At 47.2% G+C, this 23997-nt stretch overlaps 1 protein-coding gene across 2 annotated transcripts in view; it reads left to right on the top strand.

Annotated features, from left to right (window-relative positions):
• notch2 (notch receptor 2) overlaps positions 1-23991 on the top strand; it is a 55146-nt gene extending 31155 nt beyond the window's left edge. For both annotated transcript variants that reach the window (XM_024258956.2, XM_024258957.2), the window contains 28 exons: positions 998-1153; positions 1223-1408; positions 1497-1610; positions 1687-1800; positions 1875-2108; positions 4661-4771; positions 4840-5032; positions 6430-6575; positions 7772-7885; positions 7960-8079; positions 8147-8299; positions 9755-9983; positions 11571-11772; positions 11846-11999; positions 12105-12289; positions 12364-12496; positions 13542-13793; positions 13861-13973; positions 15756-16285; positions 16350-16691; positions 16759-16904; positions 16968-17169; positions 18081-18168; positions 18242-18395; positions 18468-18784; positions 18856-19003; positions 19090-19187; positions 21751-23991. In XM_024258956.2, the coding sequence (XP_024114724.1) occupies positions 998-1153; positions 1223-1408; positions 1497-1610; positions 1687-1800; positions 1875-2108; positions 4661-4771; positions 4840-5032; positions 6430-6575; positions 7772-7885; positions 7960-8079; positions 8147-8299; positions 9755-9983; positions 11571-11772; positions 11846-11999; positions 12105-12289; positions 12364-12496; positions 13542-13793; positions 13861-13973; positions 15756-16285; positions 16350-16691; positions 16759-16904; positions 16968-17169; positions 18081-18168; positions 18242-18395; positions 18468-18784; positions 18856-19003; positions 19090-19187; positions 21751-23130 (6314 nt within the window). In that variant the 3' untranslated portion in view covers positions 23131-23991. The remainder of the gene's footprint in view (positions 1-997; positions 1154-1222; positions 1409-1496; positions 1611-1686; positions 1801-1874; positions 2109-4660; positions 4772-4839; positions 5033-6429; positions 6576-7771; positions 7886-7959; positions 8080-8146; positions 8300-9754; positions 9984-11570; positions 11773-11845; positions 12000-12104; positions 12290-12363; positions 12497-13541; positions 13794-13860; positions 13974-15755; positions 16286-16349; positions 16692-16758; positions 16905-16967; positions 17170-18080; positions 18169-18241; positions 18396-18467; positions 18785-18855; positions 19004-19089; positions 19188-21750) is intronic.
• The last annotated feature ends 6 nt before the right edge of the window (positions 23992-23997 follow it).

The raw sequence follows: 23997 nt of genomic DNA, 5'->3' as shown, positions 1-23997 counted from the left end.
CATGCAATTTGAAAATGCATTTTTCAACTTGCAATTCAATATTTAATTCAGGTTTGCAAAATGATTATTGCAAAAGGGTAGAAAGAAGGGAGAGTAAATGGGAAAAAAGGTCGAAAGCTTAAAAATGTGTTTTTTTGTGGCCGGCTCCGGCAGGGGGCGGGACTTCCGGTTATTAATTTTCAGACACCATATTCTTTCTCTGTAGCCAGATTCTCTTGCATTTATGCCATTAAACATCATCAGTCTCCTTCCTTTCTGGGTGACGAGTGTTTACAAGCTCCATTATATAGATTTTACCACGGAGGCAAAATCAAAATCACAGTAGAAGGAGCAATTCTTGCACTATTTACAGATTATTCTTTGTAGATAATAAATACTTTAATATCAATCATTTTCTAAGTTTTAATTCGAGTCTTATTTTATAAAAGTCCTGTTAGGAAATGAGAGAGCTAGCCCGGTTTTTGTGGTTGTTGTCTGCCTCCATTGAAACAGCTGCGTTCTGCTGCCATGGCGCCTGCATGTGCACGTCTCTGTCTATGCACGTGCACGTCTCTGTCTATGCACGTGCACGTCTCTGTCTATGCATGTGCACGTCTCTGTCTATGCACGTCTCTGTCTATGCACGTGCACGTCTCTGTCTATGCACGTGCACGTCTCTGTCTATGCACGTGCACGTCTCTGTCTCTGCACGTGCAAGTCTCTGTCTCTGCACGTGCACGTCTCTGTCTATGCATGTGCACGTCTCTGTCTATGCATGTGCACGTCTCTGTCTATGCACGTCTCTGTCTATGCACGTGCACGTCTCTGTCTATACACGTGCAAGTCTCTGTCTCTGCACGTGCACGTCTCTGTCTCTGCACGTGCACGTCTCTGTCTATGCACGTGCACGTCTCTGTCTATGCACGTGCACGTCTCTGTCTATGCACGTGCACGTCTCTGTCTCATCAGCGAACAGGACCCAGTAACATTCATCCCTGTGTGGTGGTTCTGTCCTCAGGGCTGCTCTGCCACCTCACAGACGCCTGCATGAGTAACCCGTGCCGAGACGGCTCGCAGTGCGACACCAACCCCATCACCGGCAACTTCAACTGCAACTGCCCGCCGGGGTACGTGGGCAACACCTGCAACATCGACCGGAACGAGTGCAGCATCGGTGAGACGCCGCCCTCACAGGAGTCTTCCTCTGCTCCGCCCCCCTCTCAAAGCTCCTCCTCCTCCTCAGGTACCAACCCGTGTGAGCACGGCGGCCAGTGCGTCAACACGGACGGCTCCTTCACCTGCAACTGCGCCAAGGGCTACACCGGGCCTCGCTGCGAACAAGACGTCAACGAGTGCGCCTCCAGCCCCTGTCAGAACGACGGCACCTGCCTGGACCGCATCGGGGAGTACAGCTGCATCTGCATGAGCGGTAAGGTCACGGTGCACGTCAGCAGACCCGACCTGCAGGAGGTCAGTCCGCCGACTGGCCACACCCCCTTGACCTCGTTTGGTTGCAGGCTTCACGGGAAGTCACTGTGAGATCGAGGTGGACGAGTGCCTCAGCTCGCCGTGTCTGAACCAGGGGAAATGTCTGGACCAGGTCAGCCACTTCGTCTGCGAGTGTCCCGCAGGTCAGCGCCGCCGTCTTAACAAACTCCCCGTCAGATCCGGCCGCCGCGGCTCACCCGTTCTGTCCGATCCTTTCAGGCTTCAGCGGCGAGGTGTGCCAAATCGACATCGATGAGTGCTCCAGCACGCCGTGCTTGAACGGCGCCAAGTGCATCGACAGACCCAACGGATACGACTGTGAATGCGCTGAAGGTGAGCCGATCCGACCACCGTCCTGAAGCTCGCCTGTCCTACCGGCCGTTCTCTCCTAACCGCTTCCTGTCCAGGCTTCACCGGCCTGCTGTGCCAGGAGAACATCGATGACTGCACCCCGGCGCCGTGTCACTATGGCGTGTGCCATGACGGGATCGCCACCTTCTTCTGCGAGTGCGAATCGGGATACACGGGATCCATCTGCAACATCCAGGTGCAGGAGTGCCACAGCAACCCCTGTCAGAACCAGGGACGCTGCATCGACCTGGTCAACGCCTACCAGTGCAACTGTCAGCCCGGAACCTCAGGTGAGCTCCTCAGGTGACTCGTGTGGACGTTTGATCCACATCAGAGTCTCCTGTTGGACATGGACGCTCGGCTGAACCAAAGAAACGAACATTAGTCCATCTGAGAGTCTGTAAACTGGTGAGAATGATCAGAAATGTGATTTTTTTCAAAATAAGGTTAGAAATTGTGATTTTGGCAAACATTGTGTTGTGGCTTAGACAAAGGTTTCTTCCTTGTGAGATTTATTGGTCGGAAAGGCTGGATTGATACAATTGATGAATCCATTTTATAAAAATAGAGATCGACCAAATACATAAAGCCAAAGTCCACTAGCTTGATGCTAACATATAATGGGATTTCCCATAGGATGGCTAATGCTAACACTCGGTCGACCTAAACATACATTCTGACTAAATGAACATCTTTATATAGAATGTTTCCGTTTAAAGGAAAATATTTTAAAGTAACCGTTTGTGGTCTAAAACATAATTTTTCCTCATTGTTTCTTCTTCTGGAATAAATGCTCTGGACCATAGACTGTATATAAAATAACTGGACTGATCAAGCCCCCCTCCTTCCTGTTCCATACAGGAAGTACCACTGGGTTCCAAAAAGGCCAAAGTCCCATTGACTTACATTGAGAAACAGACAGTTATTTCTCAGTCATTTTATATCTCAGAATAATCATTCTTCCTCTGCTGCTTTCTGATTAACTTCTTTTTTCTAATCCTAATTTTTTTTAAAGATTTGTTTCTATTATCACAAGTTATTAGAGTTATAAATTGACCAATCAGATGGCTCAATAAGCGTTTGTGGGTCTGACGTCGAACGTCTGGGGGGTTTGATTGACACATGACGGGTAGCCAATGGGAGCAGACTTCATCAATGGGTCCGTGAAGACCTTTTAACACCTACTTTACAATTCAACAATGTACCAATCATTGTCCTACTGTTGTTTTCCTCAATGGAATGTACCGATGCAGCAGTTTAAAACAACAAGAGGAGCATGCTGTCGACATTTTTAGATGAGGATTTACTCTGTAGAAATAGATTTCACTCTGAGGTTATGTGCTTTGGACTTTTTTGTTTGTTTAACGTTCGTTTTTCTTTATTTTACTGTTTTGATTGTAGCTCATAAATTTTAAGTTGCATATATGCGCATAAAATCACCAACCAAAGTTTCATCTTCTTCACTTTTCCAGCTTCAGCCTGAATTAGACGCAGCCGTCTGAGGAGCGCGAGACAAACTAGAAAGGACCTGGTCGTATTTTCAAACAGAAAAAAGCTGTTCACTTGTTAGGATGGTTATTTATTTTAAATACATGGTGGGGAAGTTCCAGTGTTACAGCAGCATCACAGATAGAAATAGAGGTGGTTAATATGAACAGAGGTTTAAAAAAAATCAGACGAGTCACATATTTACTAAAAAACCCAAAGTTATTGTGCAGGAACATTCGTGAAGTATAAAAAAGGAAGAAATGTCTCAGTGGTTACAAGTGATGAAACTGAGACGTATTTTAAAGTGACAGTAAAGTGACTTGCAATACGATGAAAAACTGCGAAACAAAAAACAACTAAAACATAATTTCCATTTAACTGCAACTTATTAAAATAAAATTGAACCTAATTTAAAATGAATTCCAAATGATCCTCGTCTAAAAAAGGAGGCAGGTTTCTAACATGAACAGGATGCATCTGATTGGTCAGCTGAACTAAAGGAAATGTTAGATACTTCAAGCTGCCATGAGATCGTGTTTGTGTAAAAACTGAAGGTTTGTGGTTGTTGTCTTTTGTGATGTGTGTATCGCACAGGCTGATATCACCATAACAATATTTATTGGGATTTATTATCCGGGTCTCGCTGGAATCCATGTTTACCTCAAAACGCCGACGGTCAGGAAGAAGGAAGTGAAGCGTCTCAGACAGGCGCTCGCCGTGACCTCAATGTTTATGGGGCGTCTTTGAAGGATCGATTCAAAAGCGCCAGTTCATGATCACGAATCCAAACGGTACCGACTCGTCCCAAACGAGCAGCAGTGGAAACCTCGTGACGTCTCGGTTGGTTTGATCCGGTCAGCGTGACAGAAAACGGAGGTTAACAATTGAACCGTGTTTGAGCGTGATCGTAGTGATCTAGAAGATCGGATCGGGTCAGAGATTTGAGGGAGAATGGTTCTGAGAGTTTAAGCCTGAAATAGTTCAAGTTTCCTCCTTTCTGGTGTGTGTGTGGGGGGGGGCAGTCACATGCTGGGGACATGTGGTATTAAGTCTTAGTGCCGCCCCGGGGCCTGGTACTGAAATCTGCTCTGTGCTCCCTTCCCTTCAGCGGGTGTCGGATACACCCCCCCACAGTTACCCTCTCTCTGCCCCCTCCAGTCCTCTGGGGTGTCCTCTTGTCTCTTTTCTGGTCTTTTCATCCAAGTTTGCAGCATTCTTCTCCTCCTGAAGGTTTCTTCTCTTTTCTCTCCTGTGGTCTGGAAGTTGCTTGTAGTGTGGCGCCCCCTGGTGGTGAACAAGCATCACTGCTTTGACTCCCTCACCACACCTTCAACCACACCGTTTCTCTGTCCAGGTTCGAACTGTGAGATCAACGAGGACGACTGCGCCAACAGCCCCTGTGAGCACGGGGAGTGCCAGGACGGCATCAACAGTTACCGCTGCGTCTGCTCACCTGGATACACAGGTAACGCCGTGGCGCACCTCTCTGCGTCCGGAGCTCCTTCAGCCTCTAAGCGGCTCTGCTCCGAACAGGGTCCAAGTGTGATGTGGAGATCAACGAGTGCGGCTCCAACCCGTGCATGAGCGGAGGAACCTGCATGGACCAGGTCAACGGCTTCTACTGTCTGTGCCCGCCCAACACCCACGGCCCGCTGTGCCTGTCCGGGACGGACCACTGCGCCCGCCAGCCCTGCGTGCACGGAGACTGCGTGGAGCAGCAGCTGGGGTTAGTCCAGGAAGTTTTGGAGAGATAATAATCATGTTTAAAACTCATCGATGATGTTAGTAAAGACAAATGAATCATCTTTATTTTAATTTTCAAAAGTACACACAATGTCTACAAAATTCATGTACTAAAACACAATTTTAGTCACAACATATAAACAACTTTGACAATTAGCATAAAAAAAGTGCAAACAAAAGTAAGAAATGAAGAAATAAAATAAAAAAGGGAGAATATATAAGCTAAGGTATACTTTATACCAATGATCTTGTAAGAATTTTCAGTTACCAGATCTTTCTAAACAGTCCTGGATTATTTTCTCTATTGAATCTTGTCTTCTTAACTTTAGCCACAAACAGCATTTCGTTCAACCGTTTGAAACATGGAATTAATTTATGGTCTGAGTGGGAATGTTAGACCATCCCCGGCTTTGGACCGGTACCGATCTGTGGGTCTCTTGGTACCTGGAGGTAGACCCAAAAAAAAGTCACTGACACAATTTTGGTTTTGTTTGTTTTTTTTCTCATTCTGAAGTGGGGCTTCAAACGATTATCTTAATGGTCGACTAATCTTTGATTCATTTTTTTGATTGATCGTGAGGCGACTGGATGTAAAACACACATCTTAACCACCACTGGCTGTAATCTTGAAGTGTTTAAGCTACATACCAACTAAAAATGAAGACAATTGTTTTTTAAGCCTTTAATGCAGGAGAGTCAAACTCAATCACACAGGGGCTTAAATCCAGAACACACCTGAGGTCATACAGGATGAACATTTACTGAACACTCTAAAACTACATTTTAAAACTTTAAAACTGTAACTTTATAACATAATTCTGAACTACATATAAAGGATTACCTGTGATAAAGTTAGTGTGAATGCTGGAAGCTGAATTTGGCCCCTTGTGTGATTGAGTTTGACACTCCTGACTTAAAGGTTAACCAAACAGGGAAGTTGGATGTTGACTCCGCCCACAGCCAAAGACATGGTACTTAAATTGTTCGACCAATCACAAAATTCAAATGTAATACCTGGATTCAACCTGTAGGGGGCAGCACACAGACGATTTTTGATTATATTTTCTGGAATCAAACAAGTTTAAAGTCCCATTTAAGGAGGTCACCAGACATAAAAGTTGATTTAGAGTTTGGTTACCCTTTAAACTTCAGTTTTCTCCAGATTTTACCACGATGGTCGACAGGCGTAAAATTCAGATGAGGCTGAAGTTGGCGTCTGCTTTGAAGCCTCCACTTTGACATTTCACCTCTGAAATATGGCCGTCAAAGCAACCCCGCCCCCTTTCCCTCCCTCTCACCGAGAGCTCTCTGTCTAGCTTACAGCCCTCCTCCTATAGTTTCCACCTGCCCCTCATGGACGCTCGCTTCCCTCCTTCCCAGGTACCGCTGCGAGTGCGAGGCGGGGTGGGTGGGCGCTCACTGCGAGCAGGAGAAGGACGAGTGTCAGCCCAATCCGTGCCAGAACGGCGGGAACTGTCTTGACCGGCACAACGGCTACACCTGCCAGTGCCAGCCGGGCTTCACAGGTAAGAACCACCTGGTTAGGGCGTGTTTAACCGCAACTCTGCATTTACAGGGAAGTTACAATGTTTATGGAACTGATTTTGTTTGCAGAAAAAGTTTCAAAAAGACTCACCTGGACATATGTTTTTAACATACGTCCAGGTGAGTCTTTTTGAAAACCTTTTTTGGCTTTTAGAAAAAGGAAAATCTGTGGATTTAATTTATTATTTTCTAATTAAGATAATTTATTCTAAAATCAGTTGATCTCTCCTCAAAATCACACTTAAGTGTGTTTGTCCTGCTCGTTATGACCTAAACGAGCCATGATCTGTCAGCCAATCAGGTTTGAACCAAGGGGAGAAAGAAGGCGGGGCTTAATGTAAAGCCACCCTTCACACTGGACGAGCAGGGAGGGGCTTCTTCTTCCTCCTACAGCTGGAAGAAGGCTTGATGCAAAATGTCTTTTATTGATTTCTCCTCAGTGATCCAATTTCAGACGGTTGGTCTTTCCGTAAAATAAAAACGACGCCATCCGTACGTCACTACCAGATCCAGGTCCCTGATTGGACAAAGATCATCTGGTTTAACGTGAACCCTCTAGAGCCGTTAGATCAGTGGAATAAAACTTTGAGCATTATTTGTAGTTTTTGGACAAAAGTGATTGATTATTTTAATAAAAAAAATAATATGGAGCATGATACTGCAATACTGTGATTCAACCTGTAGGGGGCAGCAAACAGACAGTTTTTGACCATCTTTTTATGAATTAAACAAGTTAATTTTAATTTGTCCAAAAACTAGCAATGATCAACAGACAAAAAGAAGTGGATTTAGGGTTTGTTTACACTTTAAACCTTTTTGTGGTTTCCACAGCAAAATGAATCCCTTTTTTCTGATGGAATTCTCTTGGTAAAATGAGCGTTAGCATTAGCCGTCCTATGGGACATTCTATTGAACGTTAGCATCAAGCTAACGGACTTTAGCTTTATGTGCTTAATCAATGTATATCTTTTGTGAATCGATTATTAATCTATTAAGCTTAAATATATTAAAATCGATAATCGACTTCTTCAACCCAGCCCTAGTGGTGCTGATTAAAATGGAACCAAATAACCAAGCAGGTAGTTTTTCAAATAGTTTTTAACCTTTTGGAGCCTATAGACTGAGCCTGATGCTAACTCAGCTTAAAGGTGACACCTTTCATGTGTTGGATCTGCAGGTAACAACTGTGAGAAGAACAGAGACGAGTGCGCTTCCTCCCCCTGCCTGAACCGCGGCGTCTGCATCGACGGGGTCAACAGCTACACCTGCCGCTGCAGCCCCCCCTACACCGGTGAGTGGTCCCCCTCTCCCCGTCCTAACGGCGGTCTCATGGAAGTATTCACCCCGCTGTCCCCATCACACCAGGTAAACACTGCGAGGTGGAGCAGGCTCCCTGTGCCTCTCACCCCTGCAAGAGCGGCGGAGTCTGCCTGCCGTCTGCAGACTACACCTCCTTCACCTGTCGGTGCCCGACCGGCTGGCAAGGTAGGAACGCGTGACGGACCGGGACGGGCTGACGGGGCGCGGCGCTCATTTTGGTGTCCTCCACCAGGCGCTCGCTGCAGCGAGGACGTGGACGAGTGCCTCAGCGACCCCTGCAGAAACGACGGGCTGTGCGAGAACCGGAGGGGCAGCTACATCTGCAAATGCCAGCGCGGGTACAGCGGGCAGAACTGCCAGACGGACATCGACGACTGCAAACCCAGTGAGGAGGAAGACGGTTTCTGGAATCGTTGAGATTCGTTCACCAATCCGATTCTTACCGGTGTATTAGGGCGGGGCTTTTATTTTATTCTTTCAATCCTCTCAGTTCAATTTGACTCAATTCAATTTTCAGTTTACACATTTGTTTAGAAATACATTAATAATCTATATATGTTTTGAAGACTTTCATATTAATCTGATCCAGATCACAAACTGTAAATGTATCAGTGAAATACTGAGGTTGTTAATATCATCCAGAGTTACATGGATTCTCTAAAGGAGAAACTCCAACGATTGTTCTGCTTCTCCTGGAGGAAGTTTCACTTTGGCCACTAGGTGGAGATCACACTATAGCATTACACCTTATTCTAGAAGAAGAAAAAAATAAGAAAAACTGTGTTTTAGGCCAAAAATAGTGACTTTAAAAAATATATTTCCTTAGGAGAGTTCATATAAAGTTGTTCATTAAGTCAGAATGTATGTTTACCTCGACCGAGCGTTAGCATTAGCCGTCCTATGAGAAATTCCATTAAACCTTAGCATCAAGCTAGCTAGTATTTTGCGTTAGATCGATCTCTACTGTTATTAATCGATTGCTGATCTATTAAGCTTAGATCAATTAATCAATTTGATCAACCCAGTCTTATATTTTATATACAGTCTTTGAATCTTTTTGCTGAAAATATTTATTCATCATTGTTTATACTCTTATTTTAACAAACATTTACAAAGAAATCAATTGTTTTTAGCACTTTAAGTTCTAAAGAAGGCGTGTCAGAATCCAGGCCTCCTACCTGTTTTCTAACCTACCTGTCATAGAAGCTCCTTATTGGCCGAAAACACCTGATCCAGGTAATAGATTCTAGAGCTGGAGGCCTGGAGTTTGACCCCCCAGCTCCAAAGTTTTACTGTTTTATGAACTTTTTCATCTTAAATTGGGATATAAATGTCATATTCATTATAGTTTTTGTTCAGATTATCGAGTATAATTAAAACCACATTTGTTTTTCAGAGCTTATTTCAGTGAACTGGTTTCAGTCTGATGCTTTTTTCATCAATCAAAATCCCTGGATAGTTTTACTTTGAAAGGGAAACCCTTCACTGACACTTCACTTTTTAAGCTTTATTTACTTCCTGTGACAGTAGTGCAGTTTGTTTAGTATAAGTAATTAAGAATTGAACATTTGAAAATGAAAATAATTACGTTTAATTTAGAAAAGCAAAAAGTTTTGGACATTTTACTTTTTTTTGCCAAACACTAATATTGTTTTCAATTTATTTTATTTAATTTTCAAATAATATTGGCCCCAATTTAATTCCATACTGAAGGAAAAATATTTTCAACTAAATTCCATGATTGTTTTTAATCAGAGTTCATTCTCTACCAACCAAAACTCAGAACACGAGCAGCAAACATGATGCTTCACATGTGAAGTCTGGATTTTCTCACTCGCAGACCCCTGCCTGAACGGAGGCTCCTGTCTGGACAAAGTCGCGGGTTTCTCCTGCAAATGTCGTCCGGGATTTGAAGGCGAGCGCTGTGAGACGGAGGTGGACGAGTGCGCCAGCAACCCCTGCAGGAACGGCGCCACCTGCCACGACTACGTCAACAGCTTCGTGTGCGCGTGCCGCGAGGGCTTCAGGGGGATTCAGTGTGAGCACAACATCCCAGAATGCACCGAGAGGTGGGTCCCTGCAGGACGGGCTTAACCGTATATGAGAACTGGACTGAGTGACTCCGCCTACCCTGCCGTTCCTAACAGGAAGTACTGCAAAATCCCACAGATCTTAATGTAGAAATAAATCTATTGGTCAGAATAACTTTCAGGTTGAAGGGGTGTGGCCTTTCAACAAGCTCACTCCTGATTGGTGAGAGTGGTTGCCATGGAAACTAGGGGTGTGTAGTGGCATGAGCTTGGCGACACGAAACGTATCCCGATACGTGTCTCAGGATAGGATACATATCGCGATATATCTCAAGACTGAACTAGAATCATTTTTTAAAGAGTATGACTCAGAAAAAACCTCTGCCTGAATATTAACACGTCTTTTTGTAATAAAATGGTAAAATTGTTTTTATTTAATGATCACAACATTAAGCACTGAAAATATGTACTGATACCAGCAGCAACGTGGGACAGAATGTTGGTTTGGTACCCATCTCAAGTCAAAACTAAGTAAATGTGTCTTAACAGCAAAAACAGACTGACTGAATATTTAACACAAACGGTTCTCTGGAGATGTTGTAGGACACTGAAGGAGGCTCATAAATAACTAGAAGGGTTCCATTACCTGCAATAACGCCCTAGTGAATGCTGTTGCTGAATGTGGTCGCTGAATAGCTGTTTACTGAAAAATCTTACTGTAATCGTTGAAGTGATTTACAAAAAAATGTAAAGCTATTTGCACAATGCTAAAGTTGCTAAAGTACTTGAGGATTCACTGAAGGACTTTGAGAAATGGAAGATTTAAATAATTCAGGAAAAATGGTTGGAAATGTAGTGAAAATCTCCTCAATACGCCAAATTAGCCAAAAAAATAGCACATTGCTAACAAACCTTTTTAACTCCAAATTAGGCCTAAAAACTTCAATAGATAACAAATAGATACCAAGATAGTAGCCTAACTCAGAATTAGCCCAAAAAACGTCACTAGATGCCTAATTAGCCAAAAAAAAGCAAACACGTTGTTAAAATACTAGCTTAACTCCAAATTAGCTAAAAAAAAGTAGATTGCTAAATTAGCCAAAAACATTAGCATATTGTTAAATTAATAACTTAATTAAAAATGATCCTAAAACACCTCAGTAGATGCTAAGCTAGCTAGAAACGTTTGCACATTGATTAAATACTAGCCTAAACTCCAAATTAGCTATAAAAACCCAATAGATGTGAAACTAGCCAAAAACGTTAGCGTATTGCAAAATATTAGCTTAACTAAAAAATAACCTAAAAAAGCCCAGTAAATGCTAAATAAGCTAAACACGTTAGCATATTATTAAATTATTAGCTTAACTCAAGATTATCCCATAACACCGCACTAGATGCTAAATTAGCCAAACACGCTAGCATGTTAGCAACATGTTTGCTAATCTCAAATCTAGTGATAAAATGTCTTAATTGACTTGACCTGGTTGGAATAAACCGTTTCCTATGCTGACGTCAGACTCGGTCCAGTCCTCTGGAACAGTGGATGGTTGTTTGTGTGTTGTTGCGGCTCTGCCGTAGTGCCTTTGAGCCGCGCGGCGTTACAGTCTTTCCTTTCGTCCTCAGCTCGTGCCTCAACAACGGGACGTGCGTCGATGGCATCAACAGCTTCTCCTGCCGCTGTCCGCTGGGCTTTCTCGGGCTCTTCTGTGAGTACGAGAGTAACGAGTGCGACTCCCAGCCCTGTAAAAACGGCGGCAGCTGCACCGACGGGCTTCGCACCTACAGCTGCGTCTGTCCGGTGGGATACAGCGGCTCCAACTGCCAGGTGAGGCTGCAGCCGCACGTGGAACCACGGCCCTATCCTGACGGCGTCTGCATTTAACGCTCTCTGTCTGCAGAACTATGTGAACGTCTGCAAGGGGGTGCACTGTCTCAACGGCGGCACCTGCTCCCAGTCCACCACCTCCTGGGTGTGCCGCTGTCAGGCGGGATGGACCGGGCTGTACTGCGACGTCCCAAACATGTCCTGCCAGAACTTTGCTGCCAGAAAAGGCGAGTTTTTACGACGTGAAGCCTCAGGAATCCTTGGAGACGTCTGCGGTTCAGGAACAGCCTCGGCTGTCGTGGCGTCATTGTAAAGGTGTGTCTCTTTGTCAGGTGTGGACGTGGAGAATGTGTGTAAGAACGCCGGGCAGTGCAAGAATGTGGGGAACTCCCATCAGTGCATCTGCCAGCCGGGGTACACGGGCAGCTACTGCGAGGACCCGGTGGACGAGTGTCTGTCCAACCCCTGCCGCAACGGGGCCACCTGCAAGGATTATCAGGGCAACTACCAGTGCACGGTGAGGGCTTTTCTGAGGGGGGAGGGTCCACGTCTGGACCGAGCCGGCACCAGAACCCTGTCTCTCTGCCGCAGTGCAAACCGGGCTTCCAGGGCGTGAACTGCGAGTACGACGTGGACGAGTGCCACTCCAGGCCCTGCCTGAACGGAGGACGATGCATCAACCTGATCAACCGCTTCACCTGCTCCTGCCCACCTGGAACGCACGGTAGGAGAGAAGCCCCTCCCACATCTGAAAATACTACATTTCAAAGAGCCTCTGTACGGATTTTCAAAATAAAACATTTGTTTGATTTCCTCTCAAAAAAAGTTGCGACTGATCGAATAATTTAATAGTCGATTAGTCGGTAAGTCGAGATTAATCCACTAATTTAACAGTTGGCTAATTGATTAGCAGATTAGTGGCAATTAATTGACTAAATTAATGGTCGATTAGTCACGACTAATCAACTTTTAGTCGGCTAATAGATTACCCCATCATTTGTGATTAATTGACTGATTTAATGATCGATTAGTCGAAATCGCAACTAATTCACTAATTTATTAGTTGATACGCTGATATGTCACGACTAAATTAAATTTAATGGTCAATTAGTCAATTGGTTGATAAGTTGCGACTAATCGACCGATTTAATAGTTGATTTGTCTTATTTTTTTCTTATCTCAAAATGACGGCGAGTTCCGTCTAAAACAGCGTCTGCAATCGCCTTGACACACGTGCACAGTATCTAGACATTAGACATAGCTTTATTAATCCCTTTGGGACGCACAGTAGTGTTATAATAATTACTAGATTAAGATAGTTGTGATTAAAATCGATTAATAAGACTAATTCATGGTTAAGTCACGATTAGCGCTGCCACAATTAGTCGATTGCTCAACTACGCCGACTATTGAAATTGACGACGACTAATTTAATAGTCGATCAGTGTTTTCTACGTTTTTTTTTATCTCCAAATGGCGGCGTGCTCTTTCTAGCGTCATGATGTCACAGGAAGTTTTAGGAAGACTCGGTTACCATAGCAACACACCAACAGAGCTTAAAAGTGGAAAGCATAAAAAAAGAAAGAAAAAAGCAAAAAAAGTGTCCAATGCAATCCGTGGTTGATGTGTTTTTCATCCAGTTTAGTGATCCGACCGTCAGAGAATATCGTTGATTAGTCGACATCACAGTTGTGGTTTGTGACGGCCGTCCGGTCAGTCGTCACGGCGGGGAGGCTTCTGTTGACGCTTGTCCTCCTGGCGCTCCGCAGGCGTGCAGTGCGAGGTCAACGAGGACGACTGCGCCCCCCAGCCCGGCTCGTCGGAGCCGCGCTGCCTGAACGGGGGCCAGTGCGTGGACGGCGTGGGCCGCTACACCTGCTCCTGCCCTCCGGGGTTCGTCGGGGAACACTGCGAGGGCGATGTGAACGAGTGCCGCTCGGCGCCCTGCCACGGCCCCGGTACCCTGGACTGTGTGGAGCTGGTCAACGACTACAGGTGTCTCTGTCGCCTGGGTTACACAGGTACGTCTTCAGCCAATCAGAGTTTGTCTGGACTTTGGGAGGGTTTTCTAATTTTGTGGTCCTCCAGGTCGTCATTGTGAGTCCATGGTGAACCTGTGCGTGTCCAAACCGTGTCGTAACGGGGGGGTCTGCTCCATGAACAGCAGCTCCGTGCGAGGATACACCTGCTCCTGTCCGCCCGTAAGTTCTGTTCATTTATGGCAGAAATCGGATCTTCTGGTTTAAAACCGAAAACAGATTTATATGGGGGTCATTTACCTGAAAGTACAAGATGAGTTAAATCATCTTAAAAGATTATTTTAAACTAAAAGAATTAAATGTCACTGTAGATAAAAGTGCCCCCCCACCCTCACCTGTGGAGCAGTGGGGGGGTTACCTCGGCTCCGTCGGTGTTTTGGTGTCTGAAGGAAAACGTCCCGGATGATCGTTTCTTCTCCTTCATGAGGAAACAAACCTCTGAAACGTGACAGAAACGGTCCTCAGGTGCAGAATCACTGAAACTGTCATGTTCAATACATTTGATTTATTTATAAATAAAACTCTCATTTAGATGGTTTCAAAGTAGCTGGTCTTAAAAAGGGCAGAAAATCATAGTTTGATGGATAAACTTCTTTGTGACTTAAAGTCTAACCAAACCTTAAATTAACTTATTTTCTTTACAAATGAGACTTTAAAAGTCCTGTCTGTTGGCACATTTTAGACTATTTAAAATAAACGTGTTTAATTCCTGAAAATACAGTCAAAACCCGTCTGTGTGCTGCCCCCTGCAGGTTGAAACGAGGCAGCTGAATTTTGTGATTGGTCAGCTGCTGTAAGTCTCTGCAGTTTGATGTCGTTATGCTCTGCAGCTCCTGTAGAAAAGCCCCGCCCCTCTTTGATTCTGGAACGGTCGTTAGCATGTTAGCTCTAGCATGGCTAGTCCTGGTGATGGATTTGGAACAAACGATTCACTCAGGATTGTTAGCCTAACACGTTAGCCTTCGTTAGCTTATGATGCTAGTGTCATTTTAGCACTCGGGTCCCTTCAGTATCTACGTTTTTAATTCAAAGTATTATGCGATTGACAATTAAATTTGTAGTTCAGGCTTTTAAAATGAAAATACATTTTAAAACTTAGTATTCAATATTAAAATGTACAATTCAATATGAAAATAAATAAAATAAGAAATAAAATTACATGAAAACATTTGATAATTTCCCTATTTGCATTTTATTTACTTCTTTTAATTATTTAACAATGTTAATAAAAAAAGATCCATCCATTATTCATCCATCATCCATTATTCATCCATCATCCATCCTTCATCCATCATCCATCATCCATCATCAATCCATAATCCATCCATCCATCATCCATCCATCATCCATCCATCATCCATCCATCATTCACCCATCCATCCTTCATCCATCCATCATCCATTATTCATCCATCCATCCATCATCCTTCATCCATCCATCATCCTTCATCCATCCATCCTTCATCCATCCATCCATCTATCCATCATCCTTCATCCATCCATTAGCTGTTTGCGTTTTGACAAACCAATAGAGACACTTTTTGACAGTTTAATATATTTATCAATAGAGTTATTGATCCTGTAAGTCAGTAATTGTGAGAACATCTCGTTAACTTTAACAAACGGTGTTTGTGCGCCTCCTGCCCAGACGAGCGCCGTGTTCTGCTGCATTTATGACCATCAGATGTTCTGATCCGTTCACAGTTGATCATAATAATGAGAATAAAATAGAAATCCGGTCTGATCAGGCGGCAGCGTCTGGAACTCACAGATTGGATCAGGAGATCCTGAATGTCAGATCTTTTCTGCTGTATTTCTGTGCTAACTTCCCGCTCCACGTCTCTCCCGCACGCTTCAGAGGGCCCGCCCCCGCTCAGGTAACTCCTGAGCACCTGCCGGCCTCTTCTCTCCTCACATCCAGACTCAGTTGTGTTCTGCTCTCCAGGGTTACACCGGATCCACGTGTGCCGAGCTGCAGAACCACAGCTGCGGGGGGCTGCGCTGCCTGAACGGCGGCAGCTGCCTGCACCACAACGGCCAGCCGCTGTGCCAGTGCCCGCCGGGCTTCAGCGGACCTCTCTGCGAGAACGAGCAGAGGTGCTCGGTGACCTGCCACAACGGAGGCACCTGCGTGAAGGACCCGGCCAACCCCTTCCAGCACAGCTGCCGCTGCCCGCCGCTCTTCTCTGGACACTTCTGCGAGAAGAGGGCGTCGCTGAGCCCGCCCACCTGCCCCGACCCCCAGTGCGAGCATTTGTCGGGTGACAAAGTGTGCGACAACCAGTGCAACAACCACCAGTGCCAGTGGGACGGCGGCGACTGCTCGCTCAGCTGCCTGCAGCCGTGGGTCAACTGCACCGCCAGCGTGCCGTGCTGGGACCTCTTCCAGAACGGCAGATGCGATCAGGAGTGCAACAACGCGGCGTGCCTGTTCGACAGCTTCGAATGCCAGCAGGCCCCGCCCAGCGTCTGCGAGTACGTGGGCGTGTTGTCGCTGAGCGCCGCTGCGTCCGGCCGAGCTAACGTTCTTCTGTTGCAGGTACGACAAATACTGTAAAGACCACTACGGGAACGGCATCTGCGACCACAGCTGCTACGACGAGGCGTGCGGCTGGGACGGCCTGGACTGCTCCGACAACATCACCCCCGAGCTCGCCACGGGGACGCTCATCATCGTGGTGCGGCTGCAGCCCAAGGAGCTGCTGGATGACCTGCGGGGCTTCCTGCGGTCGCTCGGCGGCCTGCTGCGCACCAACGTGCAGGTGAAGCGCAACGACAACAACCAGCCCATGGTGTTCCCGTACTACGGCGTGATCGACAAGCACGGCCAGCAGGCGCAGGCGAGCCGGAGGAGGCGCGAGGTGGAGAAGGAGGTCATCGGGTAAGTCCATCAGCTTCTCACGCCTGAACCACTCGTATCCAGTTGTTGAACGTTCATCACCGCACAGGTCTCTGGTCCACCTGGACATCGATAACCGCGAGTGTTCTCGGACCTCCTCGCACTGCTTCTCCCACGCCGAGAAGGTGGCGTCCTTCATCGCAGCCGCGCACATCAAGAAGTCCGAGCTGCCGTACCCGCTGGTGTCCGTGACCAGTAAGTCTTCCCGCTACTCGCCATGACACCATCGTGCCCCGCGCTCACCTCTGCCTCCTGCAGGTGAGGTGATAGAGGAGCCGGAGCCCACCTACCTGATGTACCTGGTGGGGGTGGGGGTGGCGGTGGTTCTGCTCATCCTGGTGCTGGGGATGCTGGCCGTCAAACGGAAGCACAAACACGGCGCCCTGTGGCTCCCCGAAGGGTTCATCGTCTCCAACGACAAGAGGAGGGAGCCTGTGGGACAGGACGACTTCGACATGAAGTGAGGAACCAGGAGACGTCCAATCAGAGATGACGTCCAATCAGAGATGACATGAGATTAATTATTTAGTCTATTATTTTAGAATGATCTATTATTTTAGATTTAATTAATCGTTACTAGGACTTCCAAAGATGATTATTTTATTAGTTAAATAATCACGCCGGATGCCCTTCCTGACGCAACCCTGTATTTGAAAATTGCTGGGAAACCAGTTAGGCAGCAGCATCAGGGCTCCTTCCTAAGGACCCAAACAGGACTGGGCTCAATGCCTCCCTGGGGATCGAACCCAGGTTTCCTGCATGGCAGCCCTACAGCCCACTGAGCCATCCGGCCGCAGAAATATTAGCCAAACTCCGAAATAGTCAGGAAAAACTGAAAAAATCATAAATGAGTCAAAACAGCATGTAGCTGAAATAAATAGCAAAAAAAAAATCAGTCATTAATGCCCAAATAGTCCAGAAAGCTAGCAACTTTACTACACTCTGACTCCATATGATAAAGTAACAACTGATTGACTATTTTAATGGTCCATCAGTCGACTTATCGTGGCAGCTCTATCTGACGCAAAAATGAGATTAAACAACACGCTACAATGTAATGAATTGATTAGTCAGGATAACCCAATAACTCTAGTTGTAACTTCTGCGTGTCAACATTAACCCTTAGTTAGCCGAGTTCTTTTTTAACTCTTTACAATCCAGTTTAACAATTTACAGTAAGAATTGAAATTTTCAAACATCCAGTAAGAAGACAAACATACAGGAACTGTAAAAACATATTCTATACAACAGTCAGAATTCATGAATAAAATCCGACCCTCAACTTTCGACCTCATCAAACTGGCTCCGCCTCTCCATCTGTGATAAGTAATCAAACTCCAAAGGTACAAACTCTTGTTTTTGTCTTCTCAGGAACTTTAAGTTGCAGGACGGCGGTCTGATGGACGGAGGTCAAAGTCAGAGATGGCATGAAGACGAAGCTCCGCCCAAAAAGAGCAGAGTAAACTCCTCTCCGTGGTTTCAGTGACTTTAACGCCTCACGCTGTTGGCTAACGTGCGTTTGTCGTTTAAAGACGGAGGACAAACCTCTGCTGCCCCTCGCTCTGGACGGCGGCGTGGACCAGAGGGAGTGGACCCTGCAGCATCGCAAAGCGGCCGACATTAGCCACACCCCCCCTCAGGACGACCTGGACGCGGGCTGTCTGGATGTCAACGTCAAAGGACCTGGTGAGTTAAATCCCTGTCGTCTGCGACCTTTTGACCCCCAGAGTCCTGAGAAATGCCCGTGCCCCCCCACAGACGGCTTCACCCCCCTGATGGTCGCCTCCCTGCGGAACGGCGGGGGCCTGGACTGCAGCGTGCACGCCGAGGAGGAGGAGGAGAGCGGCGACGAGCCGGGGCCCAGCATCATCTCGGACCTGATCGCTCAGGGGGCGTCGCTGATGGCTCAGACGGACCGCACCGGGGAGACTGCCCTGCACCTGGCCGCCCGCTACGCCCGCGCCGACGCCGCCAAGAGGCTGCTGGACGCCGGAGCTGACCCCAACGCTCACGACAACATGGGCAGGACGCCACTGCACGCCGCGGTGGCCGCTGATGCTCAGGGGGTGTTCCAGGTGAGGAGGGGGAGGAGCTAGAGCAGGTGAACCCCGACTGCGCAGTCAGACTGAAGCTGCTCTCCTCACAGATTCTCATCCGGAATCGAGCCACGGAGCTGGACGCCCGCATGAACGACGGCACCACGCCGCTCATCCTGGCGGCCCGGTTAGCTGTGGAGGGAATGGTGGAGGAGCTCATCCACTGCCACGCCGACATCAACGCTGTGGACGACCACGGTGAGAGAGGCGCCATGGCGTGGGCCGTAGAGCCGAGCAGACGGGATTCGGGAAGGATCTAAAGCTCCGTGTGTTTTCCTCCGCAGGGAAGTCGGCGCTGCACTGGGCTGCTGCCGTCAACAACGTGGAGGCCACGCTGGTGCTGCTGAAGAACGGCGCCAACCGCGACATGCAGGACAACAAGGTGCTGCCCGTTCACGTCTGAACTCCTTCACCACTCACTAAGTAGCGTGTTCGCCATTTTCTAGAGCTGTCCGAGTCTACAATTCCAAAATCTGGACATTTCCCAGAAGTCTTTGTGAAGAAGTAGCGCGCAGCGATGCTCAACAATCGAACAATTTCAAAATAAAATAACAATTTCAAAATAAAAACGTGTTTAAATGTAATATTTTAATAAACATCCACATTTTCCCCATCAGAACACAGTGGAGTCATAAATAAACGTCTTAAAATGTTTGTATTGATTTGATTTTGACTTCGTGAAATCGGTGACGTCATAAACGGCGTTTAGAAAAACAAAAAAAAGAAAACTAATGAACGTGTCCGAATTACCTTTAAATCCAGAGCACTATATAGACGTTTAGTAGTTAGGGGTTAGGGAGGGAATTCAGACACAAGCTTAGTGAACCTCAGAAAACGAGAGTCTGGCTACAGAGAAAAAATATGGCGCCCGAAAATTATTAGCTGAAAACGAATAAAAAAAGAGTTAAAAGTGAAAACAAGATTAGAAATTTAAAAAAAAATTGAAATTGAAAGTTTCAGTTTTGAAACCTAAAAATCAGAACATTTGAAGCTGAAAATATTTTAATTTATTCTAGAATAGCAAAAAAAAAATAATAATTAATTTGTTTTATTTAGGTTTCAAATTAGTACTGCCACAAACGATTATTTTAATAGTCTAATTATCACTGGTTATTTTTCCTGATTAGTCAACAAATCTGGTCCACCGCAAACTGGATGTAAAGCACAAATATTAACTATAATTAGCTTTAAACTAACTAAAAACTAAATATATAGCATTACCTGCGATAATGCTAGTGTGAATCCGAAGCTGAATTTGGCTGTTGAAGATGCTAAAATTGACAGCTGAGAACACTGAAGTTGATAGCTGAAAACACTGAAGTTGATAGCTGAAAACACTGAAGTTGATAGCTGAAAACGCTGAAGTTGATAGCTGAAAACGCTGAAGTTGATAGCTGAAAACACTGAAGTTGATAGCTGAAAACGCTGAAGTTGATAGCTGAAAACAGTGAAGTTGATAGCTGAAAACACTGAAATTGATAGCTTAAAACGCTGAATTTGACAGCTGCAAACGCTGAAATTGATAGCTGAAAACGCTGAAGTTGATAGCTGAAAACGCTGAAGTTGACAGCTGAAAACGCTGAATTTCACAGCTGAAAACGCTGAAGTTGATAGCTAAAAAAACACTGAAGTTTATTTCTTAAAACGCTGAAGTTGATAGCTGAAAACGCTGAGGTTTATAGCTGATTACACTAAAGTTGACGGCTAAAAACGCTGCAATTGATAGCTGAAAACGCTGAAGTTGACAGCTGAAAACGCTGAAGTTGACAGCTGAAAACACTGAAGTTGGTAGCTGAAAACGCTGAAGTTGACAGCTGAAAAAACGCTTAAGTTGATAGCTGAAAAAACGCTGAAGTTGATAGCTGAAAACAGTGAAGTTGATAGCTGAAAACACTGAAATTGATAGCTTAAAACGCTGAAGTTGACAGCTGCAAACGCTGAAATTGATAGCTGAAAATGCTGAAGTTGATAGCTGAAAACGCTGAAGTTGATAGCTGAAAACAGTGAAGTTGATAGCTGAAAACACTGAAGTTGATAGCTGAAAACGCTGAAGTTGACAGCTGCAAACGCTGAAATTGATAGCTGAAAATGCTGAAGTTGATAGCTCAAAACGCTGAATTTGATAGCTGAAAAAGCAGAATTTGACGGCTGAAAAAACGCTGAAGTTGATAGTTCAAAACAGTGAAGTTGATAGCTTAAAATGCCGAAGTTGACAGCTGAAAACGCTGAAATTGATAGCTGGAAATACTCAAGTTGATAGCTGAAAACGCTGAAGTTAATAGCTGAAAACACTGAAGTTGACACCTGAAAACGCTGAAATTGATGGCTGAAAATGCTGAAGATAAACGGCTTAAATATTAGTTAAATGCCTAATTAGCCTCACTGAAAAAAGCCTAAACTAACCAAAACGGGCTAGCATGCAGCTGAAATATCAACTAAACTCAATAATAGTGTAAAAAAACTTAACAAATAAATGCCATAATAGTCCAAAAATCTAGCAGAATGCCATTATAACTTTCAGCTTTGCTAGACTCTGACTCCATATAATATCAAGTAACGACTAATCGACTATTTTAATAGTCGATTACTCAATTTTAGCTCCATAGAGGCCCCTCGACTCTACTGTTAAGAGTTTAATAACAAGTTTAATAAAAAGAATCAAATTGTTATTTAATTAAACGGAGCTCAGGATCTCCTCTTTCTTTTGCTCAACGTCGGTATTGGAGCTGCGACGTCGACCCCCACGTTGTTACAGATCTTTTGCCAGGCGAAACGGTCGTTGATCGCCCCCAAGATGTCATCGGCCGTTGGTAGCCCGGTATCAAGTAGTAGTGTTCGAATGTAGTTCATACGACGATGACCACCAGGATCTCCTCAGTATCCTTTTACAACCAGCCGGTCTCAGGAGGCTGACCTTTTGACCTTCTGACCTCCTCTGTCCTCAGGAGGAGACGCCGTTGTTCCTCGCCGCCCGGGAGGGCAGCTTTGAGGCGGCGCAGGTTCTGCTGGACCACTACTCCAATCGGGACATCACGGACCACATGGATCGCCTCCCCCGCGACACCGCGCAGGAGCGCATGCATCACGACATCGTGCGCCTGCTGGACCAGTACAACCTGGTGCACAGCCCTCACGGCGGGCCCAACCACATGGCGGCGGGGGGAAACTCCTCGGTGATGTGTGGGGCCAATGGAGGGGGCTACATCGGCATGCGCCCTGGACCCCAGGGCAAGAAGAGCCGGAGGGGTGGAGGTGGGGCCAAGGCGGCAGGCGTGGGGGGAGGGGCCAAGGAGCTGAAGGACATGAAGGCGAAGAGAAGAAAGAAGCCGGCGGGGGGGGAGGCTTCCAGCTCGGGGGCCGGAAATGGGGGAGGAGCTGGGGGAGGGGCCACGAACGGCGTGAAGACGGCGGGGGCGCTCCCGGAGAGCTCCGTCACCATGTCGCCCGTGGACTCGCTGGAGTCGCCGCACTCCTACACGGGGGACGCCTCCACCACCGTCTCCACTGCCGCCACCTCGCCCACCGTGCTGAGCAGCCCCGCCTCCCGGCAGATGCTGCCCCCCGTCAGCCACATGCTGGGGCAGCAGCCCGGCTGGGCGGGCATGAGCAAGCACGGCTACAACAGCCACATCTTTGGCCTGGTCTCGCACCAGATGGGGGGGGGCCACCCAGGCATGGGGGGGCACCACGGCCAGGGCGCCATCATGGCACCCATGAACGTCACCATGAGCCGGGAGCAGCTTCCCCCCATCGTCACATTCCAGATGATGCCCCCCGGGGCGGGCCAGCCCCTCCTGAAGCAGTCCCACGGACAGAACCAGAACCACGGCCAGCAGGGACCGGGCCCCATGCACTGCGGCGCCGGCCTCGTGTACCAGATGTCCGACCAAATGGGCGTGGCTCACGGGATGCCCCACCCCCTGCAGCACCACCACGGCGTTGGCCACGGCGGCATGGACGGTCAGGCCCGTCCCCTGCCCTCCTACCCCACCATGCAGAGCCCCGTGGATAAGTACCCCACCCCGCCCTCGCAGCACAGCTACACCACCGCGGGGTCAGAGGGCACCACCCCGGGACAGTCGGCCCACCCGCCCAGCGAGCACCCATACCTCACCCCCTCCCCCGACTCCCCCGAAGCCTGGTCCTCCTCGTCCCCGCACTCCAACTCGGACTGGTCTGACGTCACCACCAGCCCCACCCCGCTGGGAAACGCCCACCACGCGCTGGCGCCCGCCCACCACACGCACATTCCCGAGCAGAGGCAGGCGCAGGCGCAGCCGGGCGCGCAGCCGCCGCAGATGGGGAACATGCAGGTGTTTGCGTAGACGTCGTTCCAGCCGCTTTTCTACACCATCATAAGCCCCTCCCCCCATGAAACCGTCTCTGCACTTAAACCGTGTCAAGTTTCTGACTACAATCATAACTGTGGATTTTCGTCTTCATCCCAACGAGTTTTCCTGGACTTCTGGAGTCTTTGCGAACTTTGTCCGTGGATTGTTCTGGGATTAAGTGATGGGAAAGCCGGCCTTCGATACGGACGCTGAGGCGGGGCTTCAGACTCAGACGATGCTATCATGATATTCTACTTATTCCAGTTTACTCGCCGTGCTTTTGTGCTGATGCTAACTCAGCATTACCATGACGACGGTGCTCTTCCCGTTCGTTGTGGGGGTGTCGGAGCCTCCCAGACTGAACGGTAGGAGGAGGAGCCAGCGGCTGCGACACAAACACCTGAGTTTAAACCACTATCCTGACTGGAGGCCGAAGGTTCAACGATTATGCAAAACAGAAAGAGTGATTTTTATGCTAGCAGATTAAAACTGTTGTGACATTAAATGTAAATAAACTCAAAGCACACTCTGCTTGTTGTAGTAAACCTGAGGAGCTCCTACAGCGCCTCCTCTGGAGGACGGGTCCTACAGCACCTCCTCTGGAGGACGGGTCCCACAGCGCCTCCTCTGGAGGACGGGTCCCACAACGCCTCCTCTGGAGGACGGGTCCTACAGTGCCTCCTCTGGAGGACGGGTCCTACAGTGCCTCCTCTGGAGGACGGGTCCTACAACGCCTCCTCTGGAGGACGGGTCCTACAGCACCTCCTCTGGAGGACGGGTCCCACAGCACCTCCTCTGGAGGACGGGTCCTACAGCACCTCCTCTGGAGGACGGGTCCTACAGCACCTCCTCTGGAGGATG

This window comes from Oryzias melastigma, linkage group LG4 (genome assembly GCF_002922805.2).
Source record: "Oryzias melastigma strain HK-1 linkage group LG4, ASM292280v2, whole genome shotgun sequence".
In the NCBI taxonomy this organism is placed as follows: Eukaryota; Metazoa; Chordata; class Actinopteri; order Beloniformes; family Adrianichthyidae; genus Oryzias; species Oryzias melastigma.
Note: the sequence above shows the minus strand (reverse complement) of the source record. Positions and strands in the feature narration are given on the sequence as shown.